Source organism: Tamandua tetradactyla, chromosome 19, assembly GCF_023851605.1.
Source record: "Tamandua tetradactyla isolate mTamTet1 chromosome 19, mTamTet1.pri, whole genome shotgun sequence".
NCBI lineage: Eukaryota > Metazoa > Chordata > Mammalia > Pilosa > Myrmecophagidae > Tamandua > Tamandua tetradactyla.
The window spans coordinates 51649340-51666991 of NC_135345.1; the positions used below are offsets into that span (position 1 = coordinate 51649340).

Consider the following 17652-nt stretch of genomic DNA (forward strand, 5'->3'; position numbering starts at 1 on the left):
TAATATTTTTCTGTGAAATCTCTGGGTTCTGTTTTTCTTATCCTGCCCAGTAGGTGGCGCTCGTGGCACACGTTTGTCTGCGGGTCCCACCAGTAAAAGGTGCTGTGGGACCTTAAACTTTGGTAAACTCTCGCCGTCCTGGGGGTTTGCTAGCCGAAGCGGCTTGAGCCGGCCCGGGGTCCGAACGCAGGGAGGGTTGCTGGTCGCCGCAGCCAGGGAAAGAGCCCGTCCGAATTTCCTAGTCGGCCCTGGGCAACAAGCGTGGCGGGAGGGCGCCAGCGGCAGCGGCCCGCCTGAGAGAGTGCACGTTCCCCGGGAGTCATGGGGTCACCGTTCTCCGCGGCCTGGGGGTTTCCGATCCAATTCTCTCAGTTGGTCCGGGGGCTGCGCGTGGTGTGGGCGCCAGTCGCCTTGGTTTCAGGGGACCACCTCTCCAATTCTCCCAGCCGGCCGGGGAAGGGGGAAGGGAGTAACTCCGGCCGCTTGCCACCCCGCCCGGTAAGGCCCGCGCACCTCGGCGATCTCACCCGAGCTGCTTCTCTCAGCCAGCCAGCCGTTCCAGGATGGGGTACGCTGTCTTTTTTATCTCTGTTGTGGCTTTGGGCGCTTTCTGTATCGTTTCTACTCCCCTAGTAGGTGTCCTGGAGAAGAAACTAAGATCCGCGCGTCTTACTAAGCCGCCATCTTCCAGGAAGTTCTCAAGGTGATTCTTATGCCCTGATTTAGAGACAGTTAATTCCCCAAACAACCTTTGCCTCATGATCACCTGCAAGGGAAAGAGAAGTTAAGTGTTTATAAACACTAGAATTTAAGAGTTCTGGCAGGTAGTCTATTTTTAACAAGCCCCTGAAGAGACCTTGTTCCAATTTTGTTGGCCTAAATAGTACAGCATATTAATATATTGAGTTAGTTTAGATTAAGTATTGAATTTGTCTGTTTCTACATCTTAAAATTTAGTGTTAGAAGCAATTGAATTGCTCATTGCATTTACTTCATGAACTATCTACCTGGAAATGGGAGAGTATCCTAGAAAAGAATGGCAGGATGGCGTCCACCTTTCCTAAAAAAACTGTTTTCTTAAAAAGAATGAAATGTGACCCCAGGAATATAGCATAGAAAACAACAACAACAAAAACCTGTTTTCTTAACTCTCTCCTCCTAAAATGTGACTATGATACTACATTTGAGTCTTTTCACTTTAACAGTATGAAGTACTTAAACAGTAGTCCTGACACAGCTGACTGAGAAAAGTAGTTTTGGAGAGAAATAGTTTTTGTTGTTTTGTTATTTAAATAACTAAGGAACCTCATTATGATGTGCTATCATGACAGGAGTCTTGAACATGGAAACAAGTCAAGATGTGTGTACTGTGTGTACCATATGTCCTTTAGGACTAAGTTGTTTATAAACTGAAGTTGGTTCTATATTGTAAAGACAAACAGGCAAGCAGAAAAAAAACATTTTAATCACATTACTTTTAAGGAAAAGCTGGCACATGGAGGTATGAATGGAAAAATTATATTTGTATTATGGTACTGCCTATTTTACCTATCTTAGGCCAGTCTGTCATTTAATTAATAATGATTAGAGCTGGGCATGAGAGGTTATACAGAAGAAATTTAAGAGCTGCTGCTAGTTCATCCGAAGAAACAATGTGAGTATACATTGAAGTAGATAGAGATATAATTTAATGCTGAATAAGTTACTTAATTGTGTAGTAGGGCAGCTATAATCAAGGAAAGTTTCTTGGAAGAAGTGAAATTTGAAGGATGAACAGAACTTAGAGTAAAGGGGAAGGAAGAATATCAAGGCAGAGGGACCTTGTGATCAAAACAGCATGATTGGTTGGGAGTGTCTGGAAACAGCTACAGTGGGAAAACCATGCATGGTGTATTAAAAACTGCAAAAATAGCTAAGACAGAAACAGGGGAAATGGTGATTTTGATTAGGTTTTGGAGCTTTTGAGTTTTGATGGAGTCAGAGACTTTGGACAGCGTCTTCCAAGCATAAAAAAGAAAAATCCTCCCTTACATTCCTTTCCAACAGTTCCCATTGAAGCCATTTGTCAGATGTATATATTGTGATTATTTTTACCACTCTGATGAACAGTTCTTAATAGAGTCCAATTTTTCAGATTTTTCCTTTATGAAGGGTGCTGTTTGTGACTTCAAGGTCTTTGCTCCATGGACACAAAGATGTTTTCTTTTAAAATCTTTATTTTATCTTTCAAATTTAAATTTTCAACCCATTTGGAATTGTTCTGAATATTGTGTGACGTAGGAACAAGGTACACTTGTTTTTGAAATAACTATTCTTCCTTCACTGTACTACAGTGTTGCCGTTGTCATAAATCAAGTGATTGTATATGTGTAGTCTGTTTTTGGACTCTCTTCTGGTTTTGGTCAGTTTATTCTTGCATTTGTATCAGACTGTCTTAATTACTCTTACATTTATATTGTAACTTTATCATAGTTCATGATATCTGGTGATAGTGTTCCGATTTTGTTATTCTTTAATGTTGCCTGGGTTGTTACTAGCCCTTTGTTTTTTTTCATGCATGTCTTTATTACTCATCTACCCATACATTGGATAAAGGAGATGTTTGTCAGTCACAAGATTTTTATAATCATGAGGTCATAAGATAAAAGCCATATAATTATACGATCATTATCAAAGGTCAAGGATACTGGATTACAGTTTAAAATTTCAGGTATTTCCTTCTGGCTATTCTAATGCACTAGAAACTAAAAATAAATATGTATACTTTGAGTCAGTAGTCATCATCATTTGTTGAATCCCAACATCTCTGTTATAACTCCTTCCTCTCCTTTGATCATTCCATATCTTGGCAATGAGTATTCTAACTTTTTCGTGTAGAAAAGGGGTGTTGACATTATGGGTGGAGGAATGAAGCTGGTTGATGTTCTTGGAGATATTGTTGCCTCTTTTCAAGGCTTATCTGGCAGAGGAACAATCTGGAGGCTTTAAGTTTCTGAAAAAATAAACTTAATAAGTAAAACTTTATATAGAGTCTTAGAGCCTAGGGTATTCTTTAGAGTTTTCAGAAATACTATTGGTTGGGTTTGGCATACTGTGGCAATGTGCAATAAATGACTGAATCTTGTATAAGAGTAACCTCCAGAATGACCTCTCAATTCTATTTGAAGCTTGTTTTGTTTAATTTCTTTACCCTCTCTTGTTCAAGAAGGCATAGTCAATCCCACAATACCAGGACCAGGCTCATCCTTGGGAGTCATGTCCCCACGTGCAGGGATAGGGGAAGAGTAGTGAGTTTATTTGCAGAATTTGGCTTGGAGAAAGAAGCCACATCTGAGCAACAAAAGAGGTTCTCTGGGGGTGACTCTTAGGCATAATTATAAATAAGATTAGCTTTACCATTAAAGAAATAAGTTTCATAAGGACAGCCTTCAAGATTGAGAGCTTTGCTTATTAGATTGGGAGTTCCTAATGCTTGAGAGTCTAAGAAATTCCCCAGGTAGGGATGTTTAATGGTTCCACATTTTTTCTCCAGTACTTCAAGGGACTTTGCAATACAGTTTTATTTTCTGTCCACAGTGCTCTGGAATGTATCAGGGTATTACATTAACCTGTACTGAATAATAAGAACTGATTCCCTATTCTAGGTTCCATCTAATTAGGTTGTTTAAATAAACTGACCAGATAGGTTGTTATGTAGTATGTTACAGAAAATTTAACCTTTGGACAAACATCTCTTCTTTGATCTCACATGGAAGTTAAAGTTTTAAAATACAGATAATATCATCCTTTACCCTATATTCTGGTTTGCCTTTGTCCTAACCAGATCAGTTTCATTCATATCTCTAATTGAAGTCTGATCTTTTTTTCAGCTTCTTTTAACAATTGCAGTATGGCATAATGCTGACTTTCAGAGCTGAAACTTTAACTCTGAGTCCCAGATGTCACACAAATAACCATAGTTCCAGGAAACTACCAGATTATGCACTTAAGAGCATGGCACACATACATACAACATGGTATTCTGGTCTGATTTAGTGTGTCTATTCAGAGGACAGAATTTGGCAGTTTTTTTTTAAGGAGAAAAAAGTGGTTATCTGCTTCAAAGATAATGAGAATTTAGTGGCATTGGTTAGCATTAGAGTGCTTGCTACCAATCATTTCCCTTTCCTACAGGCTTCCTGAGGGCTTTACCTCAAATGGGAATCAAAGTACCATTTTTATTAATCTAAAATGCAATGCTTCGAAGCTTAACTAGTCATTCCTTTCCTCCAAAACTAAATCTTGGTACCTTACTACTCTTGTTAGATAACTGGAGAATGAAAGCTGAAGAATGGAAGGAGCAAAGAAACCAGGCCTGCTTATTATTTCCTGAATTAATTTATCCATTGGTTGCAGAACTGAGGTGGTGAAAATTAGAAAATGGCTACCCCACTTCAAAATGCCAGTGCCTCTTTAAGTCTGCTAACTACCCAGAAGAGAAAGTAGGTCATGGGGGAGAAAAGTCAAACATGGATGAGCCTAATGTAATCCTGCCTGTCAGTAAAGTTTAATGTTCTAGAATTTGCCCACTTGGCATGGTGATCTTCCTACTTGTGAGGGCTAGTCAAGGAGGGAGGTGAAGCAGCAGACCTGGCAGAGAAAAAGTTACAAAGATATGCCTCCCTCCCTGTAACTCCTTCTACATTGTCACCTCTTTCTCATACTCATTCACCTCTCAGATTCAGATTTCTACAGCTCGGTCTCTTAAGAGTGTCAAAAGTCTTATATGATGACAAGAGAAAACTTTGTTCCCAACTTGGAACTTTTTCCTTGGCCTTCTTTAAACTCTTCAGGTACGTGTGGATCTTGAAATCACAGCTTTCTGGATTCATTGGAAGTATGAGGAGAACCTTCTGTCTTGGCCTTGGACCCTGTGACATTGAGGCTGGTTACTCAGTGGGTTTGGTGCGTCTTGGGGCCTTCTGAACTAATGCATTCTTTTCTTAAGCTTGGGTCTTTCTTTGAAATTTCCAGCTTCTTGGGGTCTTCTGAATTGACCAGGACATATGAGACAGGGCCCAAGCTCACCTTCTTTCTTTTTCATGGGTGCAAGGCTCTTTAGTGGGCCCTCCTGACCACCGTCTTGACCTAACACAGAGGCTCCTCCAGGGTTCTCAGCTTCTGATGAGACATCCTGAGGTTGTTCTCTGCAGAGCTTCGAAGCACATGCCACCCCAGGCTTCTTTGAGGTTGGTTCCCTCTACTTCACACAGGGCTTTTTTTAGATCTCCATACTTTCAGCATCATCAACCTCAGGATCTTCTAAGGGTTTAGCTGTTGGAAAGGTTGCCTTTGTTTTTTTTCCAGGGCACTGGTTCCTGTTTGTGGGCTTTGTACTGCTTCTTCCTTTTCGGAGGGAGTCTGTCCCTAGCCTTGTGAACCAAGGTTGAATCTCCCTCATCTTCCATGTAAATCCAGTTACCTTTAAATCAGAGTCCACCTCTGCTGTCTGTCCAAGCTCCTTCCTGATCTTGGTCTTCCTCTCTGCTGCTAATGCTGAGGCCGCTCCCTCTTCAGCCTTCAGAGCTCTTGCTTCTTACCAATGGTGCATCTTGGCATCCATTGTAAGATGACTTGCTAGCCATTCCAGGAGCATGCCCAAAGCTTCTTCCCAATTCTCCAAGGACTGATTTTGTTTCTGGGGCTGTGGTGGTTGGTCGTGTGGCAGCATGCACATCTTCCATTGTGTACCCCTCACCTTCCAGGAATTGAATTCGGTATTTTACAAACTCCGCATTCTGGTTTAGGTCTCTAAAGACCACCCTCCAGACAGCCCTCACCCCACACACTTCATGAATATTCTTGAGGTATGGTGCTCAGATTCATGCCCTCACCAACCTCAGTTAGGGCAGCTTCAAAGTCTCCTTGATTTGTGCTTAGCCATACTTCCACTTAGAATACCTGTGACCAACAGCAACCTGTGGATATCCATATAAACCACCCCCTCTTCCAGAAGATTAATTGCTGTAGTCCCGGATACCAGACATGGTAATGAGCTTGTGAGTTAGATACAGGCTGCAGCAGACCCCAAATATTATGTACCCAGGAATCTACGGGAAAACCTTTTGACCATTCTCAACCCTTTCCCCAGCCTGACTTCTCAGCAGGCCCAGCAGAGATTTTCCAGCCCTGCCTCCAGCTATTCAGCCAGAGTTCTGGTTCCAGCTATTCCAGCACTGTTGTGCCAGACAAAGCAGCTGTTAGAGGCCTGTGGCAAGGGAGGCCAGCGTCCTGTGTTCTGCCCGGGCCTACCACTTAGGTTGGTCTTGACTCCCTCTCCCCGCCACTATACTATTACTTTTGTATCATGTTAGAGGAGACCAGATCATGCTAATAGGAATGGCTGCTTTGCAGTTTGATGAAATCTCATTGCATTTCCTAGCATAATTTTGTCATTTCCCTATTTGGCATAATCTTAAAATTCTAGCAAAATCTACTGCACATTTTAAGTAAGTAAATATATCTCACATTTCTGTTACTCAGAAATATTTACTCTTTTTACTTTAGGGATCCTCTCAAGTCATCCCAAATATGGCTCTATCCCTAAACTTATATGTAAGTATGGAACAACACTGTACTTTTCTTAGTTGATCAAATATGTGTCTTTTAACCTAAGTAAAATTGTTTTTATAAAACGTTTTGTCATATCTTACCCATAGTAGAGTTATGTGGTTGTATGCTCTGATTAATTAGTTTAAGTTTTTCATTAAATGAACTGCTTGGGCTTGAGGAGTTACTCGAAAGAGAGGCATTTTTTTTTTCTATTTTCTTAATGGAGTAGGAAATATTAATTTTTAATTATTTTTAAAATTTATTTATTAATTAAAAATTAACAAACCAAATAAAACATTAACATATATAATCAGTAATTCACAATATCATCACTTAGTTGCATATTCATCATTTCTTAGAACATTTGCATTAATTCAGAAAAAATAAAAAGACAATAGAAAAAGAAATAAAATGAGAACAGAAAAGAAAAAAAAAGATTATACCTACCATACCCCTTACCCCTCGCTTTCATTGATCACTAGCATTTCAAACTAAATTTTAATTATTTTTTAAAGATAGAGTATTTGAAAATAAGTTCTTTTTGTCTGTCTTTGGGGGAAAAAGTGTAGATCCTCTAATCAAAATAAAGTTAATCAAAAACATTTCTGTAGTGTAATTTACTTGCATTTTTGCAATGTAGTTAATAGAAAGGAAGCTAAATAGCCCAGAAAAAGAAGCTTTACATGAGTCTTTTCAGACTAATCTCTCTTAAATACTGGAAACATACTTGATGAAGCAACAAGCATATTTAACTAGCCTTTCATAATTCATTATTTAAGGGTGTGTAATTTGTGGCACATAATTTTATTTTTAAAACAGTCCTATAGAATTGGTTGGGCAAATGATATAGTCTCATTTTACAGAAAAAGAAATGGCTTAAATCCCATGACTTGACTAGAACTCTGTTTTGATTTCTTATTCATTCCTCTTTTCATTTTACCTTTATGATATCTCTACTTTAAAGTAATTAATGAATTATAATTGATTTATTTTATAGCAATTTGGCTTATTTTATTTTGAGAAAGTGAATTTTATTCACAGAGTCTTCTTATGAACCATCGTACTTTTGTCATTATTTCAGAAAATGTCAGTGTCCCCAAACCAAAGACATTAGAACCACACTGTTTAAAAATATCCTTTTAGAAAATACTGTAGTCTAAAAAGACATGTTGAGTCACATTTTCTGTTTGTTTACAATAAGTTGCTTGTATCATGGGATACTTTGCTGGAAAGCTTTCTTATGTGAAAACCTGCCAAGAGAAGTTTAAGAATCTGGAGAATTCCCCTCTTGGAGAAGCTTTACGATCAGGACAGACACGACGATCTTCACCACCTGGGTAGGCTAGATTCTGATTTTCACTTAAGGTTTTTGTTTTTAGCTTTAAAATGGAAGGCAAAAATTAAATATTGCCATAGTCCAGGACTTCAAATTGCCTAACTGAAGCACCATTGGAAACCTGCCATTTTGCTGTATCATAAAGCTCATTTATTTCAAAAAGTAGAACAAGACGCAGCTATTGTTTTAAGTATAGAGTTACATCTTATATTGGGAGCACATATCTCAGAATAAAGAACTTTATCTTAATTTCATTTAGCAAACACTTTGGTTATTGTGTTTTGTAATTTTCTCTTGATCTGAAATTTTATCAATCCCATCTCTTAAATTTTAACTTATATAGTAGATAAAATATTTAACCTTTTCCTGGTTTTCTTCAGACTGTGGTTTGGTTTTTGTGTTGTGTAAATATAGATAAATATATCTGTCTGAATAGATAAATAATAAGATATTTAATTGTATTGGGAGCTAAGTTATTAATATATTCTAATTGGCAAACATTGTAGAGGCTATGAGAGATGGTATTACCTGTATTTGCATTAGCAAAAATAGTGTTTCTATATACTGCTGGCTATGAAAATAATTTCTCAATTAATGAAGGAAATGCACGTTTGTTGAATTTAGTCCTGATCTGAAGAACCTTTTCTATCCAAGAAACTTTAAAACACATTGAATTATCTTTATAGCCCAATAATTAGAAAGTTGGATACAGTTTTCTCTGTGTTAAAGGTGACTATTTTCATGTTGTATAGTTGGGTCAGGACATATTTTTAAAGTTTTTGTGGCAGAAATATTCATTTTATTGTTTATAAATAATTATCTTATAAATCCTGTGACTGCTTTGGAAAATAAGATACCTTAACACACTTCTTTAAATAAGGTGTAGGCAATGGCTTATATTTCTTATGTAATATGCTTTACCTTTTTGCAGGCACTATTCTCAAAAGTCAAAATATGACTCAAGTGTGAGCGGTGGTTCATCTTTTGTGACATCCCCAGCAGCAGACAACATAGAAAAAGAGATGCTTCCTCATTATGAGCCAATTCCATTCAGTTCTTCCATGAATGAATCTGCTCCCACTGGTATTACTGATCATATTGCCCAAGGTAGAAACTTCTCTTGAAATGAATTTCAGCATTTAATGGTCCAACGTATGTATAAACTTTATTTGATGGCCCTTTCTACTGGATATTACCTGTGTTGTTCCATTGTCAGCCCAACACAGCATGTTTTTTTCTTCATTCATTCATTTCTTCATTCAGCATTTCTTAAGGACCAGTAGGTACCAGGCATTATGCTAGGTGTGAAAGAAATAAAGATGAACAGGACCTAGTTTCTTGTCTCCGAGAAACTCTTAGTCTGTTAGAAGTTACAAAAATAAAAAGATGAGAATCTTTTTATTTCCTAGTAGTTGAGAATACTAACCCAAGTTCAGTGGAATAGTGAAGCAGCAACAAATTGTGCCTCGGGGGATGTAGAGGCTTCAGGAAGGCTTTGCAAAGATTACAGTTGATAGGCTGATCTTAGAGGCTTTCAGCTTGTTTGTCTATAATGTGAGAAAAATAATAATTACCTGCTTTACAGAACTATTGTCAAGTGAGAAAATCCATGTGAAATGCTTTGTGAAGTTTGTGTAAATACTAGCTTTGAAGATCGCACAATGTAAGTGAAAGATCATAGATTTTTTATTAAGACCTGTATTTGAATCATGATTGACATTTGCTAGCTGTATGACTTTGGCAACTATGATTTGTGATCCCCTCAATTTTTTGATCTCTCACATGGAGCTAATACCATCTCTCTTAAAGTACTGTTGGAACTACATAAAATAATCAGTGACAATGCCTGGCAACTTGTAGCCTCTCATTAAACCTCAGTTTCCTTCCTTCCTTCAGTCTAGTTTGCAGTGAAAGGTGAGGAATTGGAAATAGGAAGGACAAATCATGACTCCTTACTGAAATCCTAATGTCCAAAAACCTTTTAAGACCCAAAGTTTTTTGGTTTTTTTTTTTAATAACTTAATTTGTGATAAAGTGTGACCTGAATTCATTTGGCAGCAGACCTTGACCTAAACTAACATAATGCTATTTATACTCTGTTTGTAAATATTTAATGTAATTTTTCCTAGATTCTGTTCTAGAAATACAAACGTGCTTGCTTACTTGTTGCTGCCCCAGACCCCTGAATAGATGAATATTAAGTAATATAAGGGATATGTACTATAATGATTTCCTGAAGTCTGAAAAACACTGAATTGTGAAACACATCTGATCCTAAGGGTTTTGGATGAGGAATTGTGGACTCCAGTAGAATACTCTCTGAAAAAGTGTGCTTTGAAACAAAGACAATAAGCCAGTAACTGCGGGGAGTAACACAAGATTAAAGGAAGGACTTGGAGTTTTGTTTCTTTGGTTTAAGATGGGAAAGACTCAAATCTATATGTAGGTTAAAGGGAAGGGGTTGCTGTGGAGAGGAAGAGCACTTCAAGTGCTGAATAGTTAGTGTATTGGACAGTGCAGATGTAGAACATTCCTGTAATGACAGAAAGTCTTGTTGGACCTCAGTGTTTTAGAGCAAAGGAGACAGGAGGCTTTTGATCTTGGAAAGGAAGTTAAGATGATTGAAGAGATTTTTAATGTTTGGATGAGAAGAATTGAGATTCTCTTAATCCTCAGCTTCTTTCTCTTTTATATGCAGTAGAAAGAACGACCTCCAATTAAAAGAGGAGGGAAGGGTGGGCTGATTAGGAGAGTGTAGCTGAAGTCGCTCTCTTTTCTCTAAAGCCAGCTGTCCTTGCCTGTCATTTTCCCAGTCTTTCAAGCTCAAATCCATTTTACTTGTATTATAGCCATTCACCAACTTTCTTTGTAATGATCTGCATCCTTCCTTTCATTTGTATTAGAAAAGTTCGCATTATATCTTTTACTACTTGCCCTCATTAATTCTGCCTTCTCTTACTAGGAATTCAGATATTTCAGTCTTTAAAGTAGAAAGCACTCCTCTTTAGCTGTTATGAGACTTATCATAGATAGTTTATTACAGTTATATTTAAATCAATACCATGTTATCTTTTCTTATTCCTTCCAGGTCTTTATAAACTTCCCAAAGTAGTAAGTCATACTCCTACCATAAAGTAGGATATTTTAGTTTGGCTTTATAAGTGAAGGGGGTTTTCCCCAATCTACTTTCTGGTTTTCATTTTTATTATTTGTCACAAAATTACAAAACAATTAAATATTTTTCTTTTGAATGAGAAAAATTATCAAACCTGGAAGGAACCTTAGTGCTCATTTAGACGAACTTCCCTGTTTAACAGATGAGAAAAAAAAAAAACAGGATTCGAAGGTTAGTGATTTGCCCAAGGACATTTGTTAATTGTTGCCCAAATAGGGGTATGTACTCAGGGTTCCTGACTGCTCATCTAGTATACACTATCTCCTTCACAATTTAAAAAATATTTATGGTGAAGGGAAATGAGTTCAATAATTACTCGTTACTAATGAAATGCAAAGTGTTTTTAAACCCAATATAAGGGCATCCCTTTTAAAAAAAAAAAAAAAAGAAGAACCTATGTTTTAACAAGAGAAACTTGACCGTGGAACAATACTAGGGCTAATTTGCTTTATGTCAATGCAATTTACATTGTATCAAAAGAAAAGATTATGGTTGAAAACATTAATGTATAGTTATGTTGCTTTGAAAATTTGAATTATTCATTGGGATCATAGTATTGCGTTCCAAAATTGTATTGCTTACAGAAAGGTTTAAAATTTTTAAAATTATTATTATGTAAAAGTGATATCTCAATTTGTATGTCTTATTGTGAAAACTTTGAAAACTATTACTTTTGATGTGGCATGAAAGACTTTGTAAATTAGGTAATAGTTCACTAAATGTTGTATTGTGTTAGTTTTAGTTAAGTTTTCTAAGAATGTTTATATTGGCCTGTTTTACTTAGTTGCATGTTTTACAAACTATATTTAGTATTTGGTTCTATCAACAAATATTAAAAGTAGTCACTTCCTTATTTTACGTCAGTATTTGACTCCGATTGAGTCTTTGATAACATATATTGTTCTTACTTTGACTCTAACCATTGTGAGATATAAAGGATAAATGCTGGCCCCCAGGTAAAAATTATAGTTAGGCACTTTCTTCTGCTTCAGTATTGTATCGTCAGACCTGAATGAAAACAATACACACTATGATTAAAGGCTATGCTTTATACTTTTCTGTAGCTATTTTCAAGTATTTTGTATAATATGAAGATGGTAAACAATAAAAAAAACTAACTAGAGTTGTTTGTATATAGACTCTGTGATCATAGAAACAGTTAACTATGTAATTATTTCCAAAGGAATATACTTCTTTTTGATTCAGTACACAGTGTGAATAACTTTCCATTTTAAAATATTAGCACCTTAATGCATTTAAACTGTGCGGTTATATAATATGCATGTTTGGGGTTTTTTTGGTCAATTTTTGATGTGGATTTGAAGTTTTAGAAATAAAGCCTTAAAGTGTAAAAGGAAATAGAATCTACCTTCATAATTATTTTGGGGAAATTATAGTACCTTTGGAATGGTGGTAATAATTTAATCCTTTGTTTCACTTTTATTGTATTTTGATTGTAGGCCAGGAATATTTATAGAATTTAGTCATTTTGGATTTAATCCAAAACTTTTTATCACCATTCATTAACTGTTTGTTGTTTTAGGACCTGATCCCAAGCTTGAAGAAAGTCCTAAAAGAAAAAGTGTTACATATGAGGAATTAAGGAATAAGAACAGAGAGTCATATGAAGTAACTTTAACACAAAAGACTGATCCCTCAGTCAGGCCTATACAGGAAAGAATGCCAAAGAAAGAAGGTATGATAGTTTAGTCTGAATCACTTTTCTTTTTAGAATTGGAAACTGCAGTATTAGTTAAAATCAGTAATTATATTAATATTGAGATTTAATTCTTCAGGCAGTTAACTAAAATAAAATTTTTTTTAAGAATAGTTATTTCACATTCATCAGTTCTTTGATTTTTAAGTGTTCCATAGGTCATTCTCTGTTAGAAAGAATGAATTTGAAATAGTGGTATGACTTACAGCAGTAAAAGTAGTTTTGTAACTGTATAGACATTACACATCCATTTGACTATTGTTTTTTCCTTATAAGAAGTCACTTCAGGGATCTGTACCCTTTTTCTAATAAACCAGATTTGGTGAACTGAAGTTAATAATTGGCCGTAATGCCACTTGTGGCATAATAGCAGATTCATATCTAAGTGAGAAGATTGATTTCCTTCTACATTTGTGAAATAGGAATTTTATGATTTATGCCTACCAATCAGCTTATAAGTCATTTCTAAAAGAAGAGTTTGACTTTTTTTAAAACAATATTATTGCTTTTAATTAATTGTTAATTTTAGGTTACATAGTAGAAGATCACAGTTGGTTTTAAGTTCTTTTGGAACAGCCATACATTTCCCAAAGTAAATTTTCCAGCAAAGAAGTTAACTTCAGAGAGTACATTTTGAATAGAGTTTTTGTAGCTATTTCAGTGTAGAATTTTGGGATTTCTCTAGAGAAATTTAAGGGAATGTGTCATTGTTTTAAGGTTTTTTTGTTCACTACTTTAAAAAATGAAGAAAGGAATAGATCCTCAGTACCTCCTGTCTGAAGATTCATATACTGCAAAGAATGCAAAAATACATAAAAATCCTTGGTATTTTTTATTGTCATTCTGCTAGCTGGAGCCAGTTTTGTTTCTAATTTTAGTGGTTGCTTCATTTAGAATCCTAATTTTTAAAATAATAGTAATGAATAATATCTATGCCCTAGCATTGATGTAAAAATATATCTAGCTTTGAAATATAATTGTAACCTACAAAATTACTTGTTAATGTTTGTCATTAAAAAATATATATTCAGCATGAACCTTAATATATTCAGTGACCATTACTTGGAATATATAAAGACTCATATTTGTGCTTTGTTCTGCTGTTGATTGAGGATTTAGACTGTAAGCTCCTTGAGGGCAGGTAGTGTTATATTTCTCATTTTTGTAATCTTTTATATGCTTGTGCTACATAGTGCTTTGCAATGAGCTATCAAAATGAGTAATTTGGTTGGACCTTCTATAGTAATGGAGGTTAAGAAAAGAAAATGTAGGAGCCCTTTTGGTATTTGCTCTATTTTGACTTTTTGGGTTGTGACTATGAACAGTCTTGAAGTTCCTTTATATGATGCAGTAATGTGAAATGATGAAACTTCCTTTGTGAAAAGAGTGCTAATATTTTTGTGTGTTCTGTATATAATATAGAACAGGTATGAAATAGTTTCAGTGAATGTTCTGTTCTAGAATCTAGACCAAATTTGACAGTACAGTATAGATTCACAGGGTCAAAATGTATCACTTAAATTTTTCAGTTACATTTTTTGGAGAGAAATTGTGGACTTTTGGTAATTACTGAATTTGAGGGTTAAGTTATGGGAAATATTCTTAAGTGGGCAGTGTGGCTATAATATGGTTTGTAGTGTAATATGTATTTTATAATTTACATTTTCCTAACTATATTCTTCTTTGGTTTTAAAAATAAACCTTACAAAATCCAAATTTTATAAAACATAAATTTAAGGGGTGATTTTTTCGTTATAAAATATTTCTTTGCAAAAAAATCATATTTTTTATCAGTGTTAGTGACTCTCATTCCTTTTTAGATATAATTTGATTTATGTTCAACTTTTTTGGACTCTTGAATAAAAAGAGGGTGTTTGGAGGATGGGATTATCACTTCAGTGTTAGTAGTATATTGATACAGTCAATATATCAATTTTTTGTGATAAATTATATCTCTGACTTCAGGCAGTGTATTAGTCAGTTTCATCACAGGAATCTGATACCTTTTTTTAAAAAGATTGATACTGTACTATGGAGTGAAACTTATTAGTTGGGTTTCAACTTTTTTCACTGTTTTCTCATTGTGTTTTTTTTTCCGTACAAACTTTCTGAGCACACCAAAGTATAAAACTGCATGATGTTAATCTTTTCATTCTGCCTTTGTTGCATGAACTATTAATGAACTTTAGATTAGTTCTCAAATTTTTTATCTCAGAACCTCTTAAGCACTCTTAAAAATTATTGAGCTTGCCTGCCATGCCAGAGGACCCAGGTTCGATTCCCAGTACCTGCCCATGTAAAAAAAAAAATTTATTGAGGACCCAAAGAGCTTTTGTGTATGTGGATCATATTTATTGGTACTTATCAAATTGGAAATTAAGACAGAAAATTTTAAAACACCACATCTCATTAACCGTCAGAGCTTCTGGAAAACTATGCTCGGGAGAGAATGAAAAGAAGGGAAATAAAATTTGAGGGAGAAGGGTGTATAATGTCTAAGTACAAGAATGAAAATATTTTTTACTCTATGGAGCCCCTGAATGTATCTTGGGGCAGGGTCCCTAATCCACACTGAGAACTGCTTTTTTAAGTTTTGTGGTTACTTTGGTCTTCTGAACAGTTGTAATTTACAGGTGGAGGCCAAGTATAAGAGAAGTGAAAATGTAAAAGATGGAGAAGATAGAAGAGTGTGTTTAAAAATATAATCTCATTTAAACTGCAGGAATATTTGAGACCATTTTCCTCTTGTAGTATCACAGGTCACGTGAGAAGATTGTATTCACCACCACCTGAATACTTCACTATATTTCTTTTACTATATTTTTTGTGAAAAAAAATTCAAATGTTTGTTTTACTAATTTTTTATTCTCTTATTTTTGTGTGTGTGGAGGGTGGGTACATGCTATATATAATATATATTGCACTTCGGTAGTATGGTAACGTTGTCAAAGGCACCCAGGTTTTGGACCTAACCCAGACTTACGTTTACATTTCATTAGGCTTATACCTTGGGCAAGTTACTAATCTGTTTTCTCACCCTTAAAATGGAGGTTGTATTTATAAAGTTGTTATGAAGATCAAATATTTATAATATTTTTGTTAATTACTTGAAATAGTGCATTAGCATTTATATCCAACCTCCCAGTCACAAAAGGCCAACTTATTTTCATAATTACAAATTGATTTTCACATGTTTTTACTCAGATGATAGAGAAACAACTTCATCATAACAGTAGCAAGCTTAAAATAATGTCTGTTATTTCGAATCATCAATTATTTGTGCTTTTTTCCCCAGTCAAAGTAAACAAATATGGAGATACTTGGGATGAGTGAAGCATTGCATCATTGGACCTACTGAAGGAGTTTCAATATCCAACTTCATCTAGGTGGTCATGAATATTTGCATGATTTGTGTTCAGCAAAAGTCTTCAAAAACACATTTAAAACTGAAACCTGGGTTTTTGTGGTTTGGCTTTTGATGTTTTTAAAAACACAGATTTCTGTGTTTGTGAAATATTGTGATAATATACTCATTTTGGGGAACTATATGAATGATGGTGTTATATCACGATAGTATTTAGTTTTGTGAAATTGTTTTAAACATTACAGGACAAGGATATTCTCATAAAACTCTCAGATTGTAATGCTCTAGAATCAGCCTATATGAAAATATATTTGCATGTTGAATTGGGGTGGGGAGAGCAAGTATAATTTTAAGTGTTAAGTGTCACATCAAAAAATTATAAAAAAGGCTTTCTCCAGTGTTTGCTGTACCACCTTAAAGTTGATGATAAATAAAGTGTAAAGGAACCTGCAACAGCCCTCCTCTGATTAATTTGATTGTTTCCTTATTTCCAATTTATTTATATTAAGTATCATAAGTGATTTTTTGCAGGGCTGGGTAGTAGTTTTATTTATCTCTGAATATTTAATAGTATTATGACGAATATGGTTAATGATGAATTGGTTTATAGTTAATCCTTGTTTTAATTTGCTGAAGCTTGATAAGGTGCAATATATCAGAAATGGACTGGCTTTTAATAATGGGGCTTTTAATATAATAGTTTACAGACTTATGGTTCTAAGATTGTGAAAATCTCCCAGTTACGACATCAACAGGATGATACCTTCTCTGAAGACCTGTTACAGGCGAGTTTGGGCTCCTGTCAGCAAGGTGCATGGTGATGTTTGCTGGTCTTCCCAGTTGTTGCTTTTGGCTTCAGTGGCTTCCTCTTAGCTTTGGGGGGTATGTCCTTTTCTCTCAGCTAATCGGTTTTTTTCTTCTGTCAGCTTCATTCAATTTCATCTCTAGCTGCTGTATGTTTTATCCTCTTTTAGAGGACTCCAGCAAGAGGATTAAGACCCACCCTGAATGAGGGGGGCACATCTCAGTTGAAGTTACCTAATCAAAAGGTCCTACCCACAATAGGGCTACACTCACAAGAATGTATTAAAAGAACATGGCCTTTTCTGGCAAGCAAGTAACAAATTTTGATAAGACCTTGTACATAAAATTGTTACAGAAATGATTTAAGGCTTTGTGATATTTTGATAGAATGAAATTCGTGTATTTTAGAAAGAACATGCCTTTTTGGGGTCCATAGGGTAGTTTGAAGTTCTATGTACTCCAGAATAGTCTCTTGACTCTATTTCTTTTTTTTATTATTTAAGAAAACAAACAATACACTTAACCACCAAAAATGGATATCTTAGTTCGCGTAACCATAGGCATACTTAAAGTATCCATATAATCATTGTAACCTGTGTTTGTGTAGTAAGTTTCATAAACCAATTTAAAATTAAGGCAACAAGGAAAAAAATCTGTAAATTCAG

General features: G+C 35.4%; 1 protein-coding gene across 10 annotated transcripts in view; it reads left to right on the top strand.

The window, feature by feature from the left end:
* OCIAD1 (OCIA domain containing 1) overlaps positions 1 to 16636 on the top strand; it is a 32752-nt gene extending 16116 nt beyond the window's left edge. For 5 of the 10 annotated variants that reach the window (XM_077136818.1, XM_077136816.1, XM_077136819.1 and 2 more), the window contains 5 exons: positions 6547 to 6594; positions 7793 to 7928; positions 8859 to 9034; positions 12646 to 12798; positions 16115 to 16636. In XM_077136818.1, the coding sequence (XP_076992933.1) occupies positions 6547 to 6594; positions 7793 to 7928; positions 8859 to 9034; positions 12646 to 12798; positions 16115 to 16152 (551 nt within the window). In that variant the 3' untranslated portion in view covers positions 16153 to 16636. Of the gene's footprint in view, positions 1 to 6546; positions 6595 to 7792; positions 7929 to 8858; positions 11496 to 12645; positions 12799 to 16114 lie in introns of those variants that run through there. The other 5 variants (XM_077136822.1, XM_077136823.1, XR_013165876.1 and 2 more) reach the window with 5 other exon arrangements.
* The last annotated feature ends 1016 nt before the right edge of the window (positions 16637 to 17652 follow it).